The sequence below is a fragment of the Babylonia areolata genome, chromosome 5 (assembly GCF_041734735.1).
Source record: "Babylonia areolata isolate BAREFJ2019XMU chromosome 5, ASM4173473v1, whole genome shotgun sequence".
NCBI classification, from domain to species: domain Eukaryota; kingdom Metazoa; phylum Mollusca; class Gastropoda; order Neogastropoda; family Buccinidae; genus Babylonia; species Babylonia areolata.
The window spans coordinates 55,708,652-55,719,160 of NC_134880.1; the positions used below are offsets into that span (position 1 = coordinate 55,708,652).

Sequence of the window (10,509 nt, forward strand, 5' to 3'; positions counted from 1 at the left end):
GGTACGGACTGCTATCCGTGATGTAAGAATCATGATTTTTTTTTTTATGGTGTGTGTGTGTGTGTGTGTGTGTGTGTGTGTGCGTGTGTGTGACAGATTAATCAATATAATAAAATCACGTAAATTTCCTTAAATTTTATGCATCTCCACTTAGGTGATGTTCGAGAATAATAAATGAAACGAAATGAAGAAATAGAGTGATTAAACAAAAATTACAATAACAAAATGATAAAAATATAAAAACGAAAAGATGTGTCGTTGCGGAGTAGATGCAGGTGTGTGTGTGTGTGTGTGTGTGTGTGTGTGTGTGTGTGTGTGTGTGTGTGTGTGTTTCAAGTGTATACTTGGTCATATTGCAAACTAATGAAGAACTCCTCCTCCTTCCCCCCCCCCCCCCCCCCCACACACACACACAACCACACACAAACAAACAAACACACATGGATATTTTGAATCAGCCACATATCACAATTGACAGAAACCCTGCAGATCCAAACATTACATCACAAGATATTACATTTCACAATGTTTCTGAACAAGACATTGTCATCACGTTATACAAAACTTATCTCTCTTATGATTCTGATAACGTTGAACACGTCAACCACGAACGGCAAAGAGCGAACAGAGAAAGTTGCTGTTCAGAAAGAGGACAATGAGAACAATTTAAACGACGATACAGCAACGTTTCCAACCAGCCTTCCTTTAAACCATGATGCAGCAACACTTTCAACCAGTTCAACCGGCAATAGTGGTGATCAACTCCAATTGAAAGTTCACCCTTTGAACGACAATGATCAGTGTATCACACAGGCTTCCATTACAGAAGCCAGAACTGATAACAACGACACATCGACAGGACTGAACACATCCAGGTTTGACTGCTTCCTCCAGCTGCACGTTCCTGTGGGAAGTGTGACCCAGTTGCAGACAGGCAGCTGCAGTGATGTTGGGGTCCTGGCCTGGAGGAGGAACGAAGGAGGTCAGCGGGTGTGTCCAGACCACCACAAGCTGTCGTCGTGCCCAGAACTGAACCCCGACACCCAGGGTGTGACCACAACCAACACGGTGACGTCACCCTACCACGCTCAATGGAATCGGCCTGTGCTGTGTTTTAACTTTGCTTTCGTCAGTGCGTCAACGAATGCGCCTGGTTTGAAAGTCGTCTTTCTGACGTCTTCATTAGGTGAGTAGGGGGGTGGGTGGGAGGGGAACGAGGGAAAGAATAGACAACTGCAAGTTGAGCACATCATAAATGTTTATCTATTTATTTATCTCAGTAGATTTATATACTTATCTATTTATGTGTCAGTTACAACCATTTGCATCCAGTGGGAAAAACAAGAGGGAAAGGAATAGACAGCTGCGAGTTAAGCACATTTGGAATATTTAGCTATTCATTTATCTGTTTATTTATTTATTTATTTATTTATCTATTTATTTATTTATTTGTTTATTTATTTATTTATCTGTTTATATATTTATTCATTTATCTATTTGCTATTCATTTGTTAATTCCTGTCATCTGCATACAGTGGCATTACTGCAACGTCACTCATTGGCGCTCTTTGTGTAGCGACGCACTATCCCTGTGGAGAGCAGCCCAAATTTCACACAGAGAAATCTGTTGACAAAAAGGAGAAATACAAATACAATACAAATACACACAGGCACATTCGGATTCATCTGTCACAGTCTCAGCGTCAGAATGTCCACAAGAGACTATCGATACTATGTCTGTCACGAGAAGGTTACACACCAGAGGAGGCCCTGTGCTGCTACTTAGTTGGGCGGTGTTCAGCAATGCGTGTTCCGTTACAAATAATGTTTCAAATGTTTGTAATAATAGTCTAGATCAGGAAATGGTTAAAACAGCAGAACAGAAATGTTTGTTGATTAAGAAAGGACCGAAACTACCGTCTCTTTAAACGCAACCAATAGGCACAAACGTGTTTTGAAAAGTTAAATGTGTGTGTGTTGTGTGTGTGTGTGTGCGCGCGCGCGCGCGTCTGTGTGTGTGTGTGAGAGAGAGAGAGAGAGAGAGAGAGAGAGAGAGAGAGAGTTTGATATCTACATATCAAATAAAATTAAATGTCCACTTCATCTTGTGATGTTTTTTGGGGGGATTGAAGTCCCAAGTGCTGGCAAAAACCAAGCTCGGAATTTGTCACGTCTGCAGCGTCGTAAAGGTGGAGAGGAAATATGCTGGCGTTTGAATATAACGAAGAGGGTGGTTAAACAGAGTGATGAGTGTTCAAACATAATGGAGAGGGTGTTTAAACTTAATGATGAGGGCGTTTAAACATAATGATGAGGTCGAGGGCGTTTAAACTTAATGATCACAGTGTTTTAACACAATGGTGAGGGTGTTTAAACATAATGAAGAGGGTGTTTAAACATAATGGAGAGGGTGTTTAAACGATAAGAGTGTTTAAAAATAACGTGTTAAAGATAATGAAGATGGTGCTTAATGATAATGTTAAGGTGTTTAAACATAATCATGAGGGTGTATAAACATAATGAAGAGAGCGTTTTCAATGTCATTCAGTCAGATTCCTCTCTCTCTCTCTCTCTCTCTCTCTCTCTCTCTCTCTCTCTCTCTCTCTCTCTCTCTCTCTCTCTGAATGAATGGTCAGAACTAAAGCACTTGAATCTTCCATCCTAAAAAAATAACTTAAAAAATATAATAAAATAAAAAATCCTGATAGATAAAGGCAAGAACGTCAATGTATGTCAATGAACTGTTCGCCTATTTTTATCAACGGCGAAGAAGTTGACCACCACAAAATCTTTGGAGTCACTATCGATAATAACTCGCCATGGTCAAAGGTATATATATATATATATATATATATATATATATATATATATATATATATATATATATATATATATATATATACTTCGACTGTCTAGAATTAATCACTTTTTTAATCATCATTGTCGAAAGCTTTTTGGAGTCACTATATAAAATTACACAGTAAAGAATCTTATATAGAATCACACATTAACTATGCTTCGACAGTGTTGGATTCGGCAAGTGACAACATTATGAAACCTCAGTTAAATCTGCATAGACGAGCTATAGAACTGATTCTTTTAAAATCTTCATCATTAACTATATTTGATGAGAAAGCTCTCGATATCCTTCCACTAAAAACAGAACTTATGTATATCTCAAAGGTCTATTTATATTCAAAATCATGTCTGGATTTGCTTCCCCCTCACTAAAACAATAAATTTGTAGCCAACACTCATTGTCATGTTCATAAAGTTATGGTGCCACTTCCAAGGATCAATCTTTTCAAATCTAGTCTGTTCTAGGCTGTTTATGGAATGAAATATTGTCCTGTCTGAATGTAAACACTGTCAAATGCATCCATACCTTCAAAAACATATATCATGCACATTTACTGAAATACATGTGATAATGTGACACATAAATCATTAACAAGAAAGATGTATTGATTGTGGATATGTACATGCCTCTCTCCTCCGCTGTCAGTCTCTCCATGTCTGTCTCCACTGTCAGTATACCTGTCTGTTCAGTCAGCCTCCCCTACCTTCTTTACTCTTCCCCTTGTCTCTTCCTCCTTCTCTCCACCATGCCCCGTCCCTATTGTCCCTCTTGTTATTTATTTCTAGCGTTTTTGTGTTGTACTTACATATCTAGACCTATGTTTGTAGCTGCTTTCGTGATTTTGATCTTGCTGTTGTGAATTGGACTCTCACTTTTTTCTCTCTTTTCTTTTCATCATTAGTATTCTTGCTCACAGGTCCGGATGTAAACAAGCACTCTGTGCTTATTCCTTTACCCTCTTGAAATAAAATTTCGTTCGTTCGTTCTCTCTCTGTCTCTGTCTCTGTCTCTGTCTCTCTCTCTTCTGATATTGCTTCTCATTGTTTCAGATACAGTTATTTAAGTGAACCTGTGTATTCTTGTTGTTTATGTAACATGGGTAAGGAAGACGAACTACATTTTGTGTTATGTTGCCCTGCCATGAGTGACCTCAGACAAAAACTATTTCAATCAGTATATCATAAAGATCCATCAAGCTTTACGTTCAATATGCTCATGTCATCAAGACATGAGTCTACTCTGTGTAACTTGTATATATACATTTGAAGCATTGAAGAGAGAGATGTTACGTCGTGAATGGTGAATGTTGTTGGACATTTCTGTCAGCAGTTTTTGGTTGGTTTGTGTTGCAGATTCATCGTGTGTCATGCTAACTTTATCAGACCTTGTTTAATGATACCCCATTCGGTAAGGGGCTTTGACTTTTATCTGAAAAAATCGTTATCGTTATTGCTCTCTCTCTCTCTCTCTCTCTCTCTCTCTCTCTCTCTCTCTCTCTCTCTCTCTCTCTCTCTCACGACGATTTGAGAAATAGATGTGTGGTATTCTTTTGATAAGAATTTTGAAAACGAAATAATCTCTTTAGCATGCTAACTGAAGATCATGAGGTGATAATTTGAATGGCAAAATTAATTTCAGAAGCTTTGAAAATTAGGCAAAAAATCAGAACAAAAAGACACAAACTGCGTGCTCAGATAGGTTTGACATTTTCTCCTGTAACCAGTAATGGAATTTGTTGTGTTGGTGGATAAGTGTTATTAATGTTTTGGGTGGCCTGTTGGTTGCTACGACTTTTCTTCAAGGAAAGACCTTTGGTTCGTTTCAATATTTGCTTTCACCATTTTTAATCGTTTATTGTAATGATTTGTTTGTCATGCAATGAAAGTATGTTGACTCATTCACCCATGTCACAAGGACCTCATGGCCAATGACATTGAAGTGTCAAAGTGTCAAAAGCATCTCCCTCGTCTGGTAAGTTAATGTTGCGAATAGTGTCGTTTTGTTTTATCCCTTTCCCTTCTCCCTCTTTTTTCTCCTTTTTTTCATGTCTAATATCACTTAATGTGGATAGTCATCTTGAAGAAAAATCATCAGTAGTTTAAAAATGATTCATCAGTAAATGCTAATGACAGCAGTTTGTTCCTCCAAAGGGGATGTTATCATGCACAGCAGGGAGCAGCTGTTTCGGTGTGAGCAGTGTGTGTACATCGACCAGCTACTTGATGTTGTCTGCCTGGGGAAGAGATGTATTCACATGTTGGCAAACAGCAACAAAGAGCGCACCCCCTCCTCCCCTCCACTCCCCGACCGACGCAACAGCCGAGTGGTTAAAACAGTGCACTTTCAATCTGAGGGTCCCGGGTTCGAATCTCGGTAACGGCACCTTGTTGGTAAGGGCGGACTTTTTTTTTCCAATCTCCCAGGTCAACATATGTGCAGACCTGCTGGTGTCAGAACCCCACTCGTGCGTATACGCACAGAGATCAAATACGCAAGATCCTGTAATCCATGTGAGCGTTCGGTGGGTTATGGAAACAAGAACATACCCAGCACGCACACCCTCGAAAACAGAGTATGGCTGCCTACATGGCAGGGTAGATGTAAAATGTTACATGACTGTATGAGTGTGTATGTGCGCGTGACTGAAACCTGATTCTATGACACAGAAAACGAATGAAGAGCGCCCAACGGCAGCTGTAAGTCGGCGCTACCCAGGTAGACAGTCTGCTGTGCAAATGATTCCGTGTTCGTAAAGCGCTTTGAGCTTGGTCTCCGACCGAGGGTAGGTGCTATATAAATATCCACCCATACTATAACAGTCCATGACAGAGGCACCACTTTCAGTTTAGTGGTGATCTCAGTTTCTCCAGAAGAACAGGCCAAGCGACATTCTGCAGCTACGTATGAAGGGTGAGACCAAAACACTAAGGAAAATCGAAGCAACAACAACAGAGCATAGATGACAAGAACATCATGGAAGCTTGTCAGTTTCAGTTTCAGTAGCTCAAGGAGGCGTCACTGCGTTCGGACAAATCCATATACGCTACACCACATCTGCCAAGCAGATGCCTGACCAGCAGCGTAACCCAACGCGCTTAGTCAGGCCTTGAAAAAAGGTTGCCAACAGCACCCGGTGTTCCCAGGCGGTCACCCATCCAAGTACTAACCGGGCCCGACGTTGCTTAACTTCGGTGATCGGACGAGAACCGGTGTTTTCAACGTGGTATGGCCGTTGGCAAGCTTGTCAACAGTTAGCCGTTGTACCTTATGCTTTGTGGTTCGAACAGATATCCGAACTGACAATGGAGCAATACATCATTTGGCATAACAGGTATATTGACCTTTGAATAGATACCTAGATTTACGATGGTGAAATGCACCATGTAGCACAGTGTGCATGTTTTTTTTGTTGTCGTTGGTGGTGGTGGTGGTGTTTGATTGTTTTGTTTTTTTCGAACTTGCATCAATGTATGTAGTTAAGTTGTGAGGTGGACCACTGTGGTGAAGTGAAATATGAAAAAATAAGGTTGTCTTCTTAGAATCCTCTCTCTGTCTGTCTGTCTGTCTGTCTGTCTGTCTGTCTGTCTGTCTCTCTCTCTCTCTCTCTCTCTCTCTATCTATCTATCTATCTATCTATCTATCTATCTATCTTATTTCAAACTTTTATATCAGAATTTAAGTCCAGAGTGCATGATATATTTAAACAAAATTTGCATTCAGACACGGAAAGTAAAGATACGTGCAGCTGATTCCATTCATTTGAAGGTATATTTCAAGCTGAGAAATTCCTGACTGTTACTGCGAATAAATGGCATCGCACAATGCTTGCTCAATTTAAATTAAGAACTCTTGGCTTTAATGCCAACAAAAAAATGGTTCATGCCAGGTACGTCCACAAATTGTCCATATCCTTTGTGTAACTCCACAGTTGATGATGAATTTCATTTTATGTTTGATTGTAAATCATATGATGATTTGAGAAGTAAACGTGTGTTGTTTTTTCAGAAAGAATTTACAAAAAGAAAGGACCTCATTACAATGTTAACATCAGAAGGTCACGGAGTGATAATCTCGTTAGCAAAATTTATACAGAAGCTATGAAGATAAGCCAAAAAGCACAACAAGCATAACTACGTGGTCAGATGCGCTTAACAATTTGCTTCTGTAACCAGTGTTGAAATATGTTGCATGGTGCATTGATAGATGAATGAACGGACTTATTATGTGTTGGGTGGCCTGTTGGTTAGTTGTTTTTTTGTTTTGGTTTTTGTTTTTTGTTGTTGTTTTTTTGTTGTTGTTTTTTTGTTTTGTTTTTTTCCCCTTCAAAGAAGAAACTTTGTTTTGTTTCATTATTAATTTTGCTTTCACCATTTCATTCGTTTATCATAATGGTTTGTTATAAATTGAAAGTTTGTTGATGCATTCACCCATAAGGACCTCATGGCCAATGACATTAAAGTGTCAAAGCGTCAAAAGCCTCTCTCTCTCACTCTCTCTCTCTCTCTTTCTGCATCTCTCTCTCTCTGTCTCTTAGTTTCTTCATTTAGTCTCCATTTTGTTTCCTCCTTCCGAGGGCTAAATGTTTACTTGTTCAATCATCCGTAGAAAACAGAATTCCTTTCTTCCTCCTCTCTCCCAGGTTACATACAGACACCCAGACACATCAAACTACGCTACAACATCTGTGCAATCCTGACTCCTCCACCTGGACAGGTCATCTTTGTTAGTGCCAATGAATCCTCCAGCTGCTACGTTGCGTTCGCTCGCTTCCAAAGTCCCTGTGGACCTATAAAGAAGCCCATGAGAGACCTTCGTTTGCCATTCATTTTCCCAGACCTGAAAACATTCGTTGAAGGAATCTCACAGTATCGGAGAAACCTGGTTGTTTCCGACACCGAAGACAAACAAAACTGGAATGGAACAAGGCCCTTGACTTTACTGTATGATGCCAAGTATGTGAGAACACAATGTTTGGGTCTAGTGTTCTCCTTCCAGCAGAGAAGACCCGTGTCGACGAGTAATCAGTGGAATTGCTCCAAGTCCGAATGGCCCGAGTTGTACCGACACTTTTCCTGTGACGGCCAGCTACAGTGTTTGGGTGACGAGGACGAAACCCATTGCTACTACCATTCAGATGACTGTGGGGCTGGCAAGGTGACTCTGTCTGTCTGTCTCTCTGTGTCTGTCTGTCTGTTTATATGTGTGTGATTGTCTATGTCATTCTGTCTGCTTTTCTCTTTATATGTGCGATTGTCTGACTATTTGTCTGCCAGTCTGTCTGCCAGTCTCTCTGTATGTGTGATTGACTGTCACCATGTCTGCTTGCCTCTCTATATGTGTGATTATCTGTCTGTCTGTCTGCTTGTCTCTCTATATGTGTGATTATCTGTCTGTCTGTCTGCTTGTCTCTCTATATGTGTGATTATCTGTCTGTCTGTCTGCTTGTCTCTCTATATGTGTGATTATCTGTCTGTCTGTCTGCTTGTCTCTCTATATGTGTGATTATCTGTCTGTCTGGCTGGCTATCTGCTTGTCTCTCTACATGTGGGATTTTCTATGTCATCATGTGCGCTTGTCTGTCTTTGAGTGCGATTGTCTGTCTGTCTCTCTGCCTGTCTCTCTATATGTGTGATTGTCTGTCTGTCTGTCTCTCTGCCTGTCTCTCTGCCTGTCTCTCTTTATGTGTGATTGTCTGTCTGTTTGTCTGCTTGTCTCTCTATATGTACGATTGTCTGTCTCTCCGTCTGTCTGCCTGTATACTTCTCTCTATATGTGTGATTGTCTGTCTCTCCGTCTGTCTGCATGTATACTTCTCTCTATATGTGTGATTGTCTGTCTCTCCGTCTGTCTGCCTGTATACTTCTCTCTATATGTGTGATTGTCTGTCTCTCCGTCTGTCTGCCTGTATACTTCTCTCTATATGTGTGATTGTCTGTCTCTCCGTCTGTCTGCCTGTATACTTCTCTCTATATGTGTGATTGTCTGTCTCTCCGTCTGTCTGCCTGTATACTTCTCTCTATATGTGTGATTGTCTCTTTGTCTCTTTGTCCACTTGTCTCACTATGTGCAATTGTCTGTCTCACTGTTTGTGTGATAATCCGTTTCTCTGTCTGCTTGTCTCTCTGTATGTGTGATTTTCTGACTGTCTGTCCAGGCAAGGTGATTTGCCCGTGAATGTCTGTCTGTTTCTGTCTGTCTCTTTTCCTTTCTGTGTGTACGTCTCTGTTTCCGTCTATATATTTATATATATATATATATATATATATATATATATATATATATATATATTAGGTAGTAGTAGGCCTCCTTCGGTCATGGCTGACCATGGATAGAGTATATCCGACCTAATGTCTAATTGGACTGTCTGCTTGGACCAAACAGCGTCGCCTCTGACTATAGAGACCGATGCGAAAGAGACAGTCTCTGTCGCAGCGGTCGCATGTGTAAGCTGGTGCTGGTCTGTTGGATATAAGCTTGGGCAATGTAATATGGAAGATATGGAATATATATATTGGGCAACATGTCCTCCAGGTTATGAAAGTTGTCTCAGGACTTCATATCCCGCATAATGTGTTCTCTAATGGTGTTTTGTAGATTGTAAGATGTATAGAATTTGGCATCTTACATTGCACAGTAGATTGAAGTATGTCTTTGTGTAGTAATTGCGGTGCAGGCAGAGAAAAGGTGGATTTTGTTTTTATTGTTGATGATGTCTCCCGTCGGTCCGACGGATGAGTAGACAGGCAGGCTTATCTGTCGGTGTGTGTCTTCACATGGGAGAAGAGGCCGATTCTGGATGCACAGCACTTCCCACAGGTGTTGCAAGGGAAAACGTCTCCAGAAGTTGAGCCCTGCTTCCTCCGCTCACGCTTCTCCTTAATAGCCAGTGTTCTCTTGTTTTCAAATGTCTTTATGCCACTAGAGCACAGCATTCTCCAGAGAGAGCGGTCAAGGGCATCAGTTTCCCTGGAAGCGATGTCTATGTCACAGGCTTTGAGGTTTGTCTTCAAGGTGTCCTTGAAGCGCTTGCAGGGTCTTCCAAGTTCACGGTGGCCTTCCTTCAGCTGGCCATACGAAAGCATCTTCGGTATCCTGCTGTCTGTCATGCGGACAATGTGTCCTGTCCAGCGTAACTGGCACTGGGTCAACAGGCTTTCTATGCTGGGCAGGCCGCTCCTCTCTAGGACCTGAAGGTTGGAGACCCTGTCTTGCCACTTTATGCCGAGGATCTTTCGTAGGCATCTCTGGTGAAACTGCTCAGGTTTTTGAATGTGACGGCGATATGTCGTCCAGGTTTCACAGCAGTACAACAAGGTGGTCAGCACAACAGCTCTGTAGGTTTTGATTTTGGTGCTGAGCCTGATGCCTTTGTTTTTCCACAGCCTGTTTTTGAGTCTGCAAAAGGCGGAGCTGGCCTTGGTGATGCATAGCGTCACTTTTGCATCAAGGGCTCCGTTGCTGCATAGGGTGCTGCTCAGGTAACAAAACTTGTCGACTGACTTGATCTCTGTGTCACTGATCTTGATTGCAGGTGGGGGGGGGGGGGAGGCCACTGGGGGTTTTTTGTTTAAACTAAACGGTTTGGTACATGGAAATCGGTCTTTCTGAGGGTTTATGGGGGAGGGCCAAAGTGCCTGCAGGAGGTTGAG

General features: G+C 41.3%; 1 protein-coding gene and 1 non-coding gene across 2 annotated transcripts in view; one reads left to right on the forward strand and one right to left on the reverse strand.

Moving 5' to 3' along the window:
• The first annotated feature begins 544 nt into the window (after positions 1–544).
• The window catches only part of LOC143282312 (uncharacterized), a 43,262-nt gene continuing 33,297 nt past the window's right edge, over positions 545–10,509 (forward strand). The window contains exons 1-3 of the mRNA XM_076587913.1: positions 545–1,186; positions 7,500–8,014; positions 9,534–9,544. Of these exons, the coding sequence (XP_076444028.1) occupies positions 577–1,186; positions 7,500–8,014; positions 9,534–9,544 (1,136 nt within the window). The 5' untranslated portion in view covers positions 545–576. The remainder of the gene's footprint in view (positions 1,187–7,499; positions 8,015–9,533; positions 9,545–10,509) is intronic.
• LOC143282579 (5S ribosomal RNA) lies at positions 5,979–6,097 on the reverse strand. The gene has a single exon (XR_013055275.1). It is a non-coding gene; the product is annotated as a 5S ribosomal RNA (ribosomal RNA).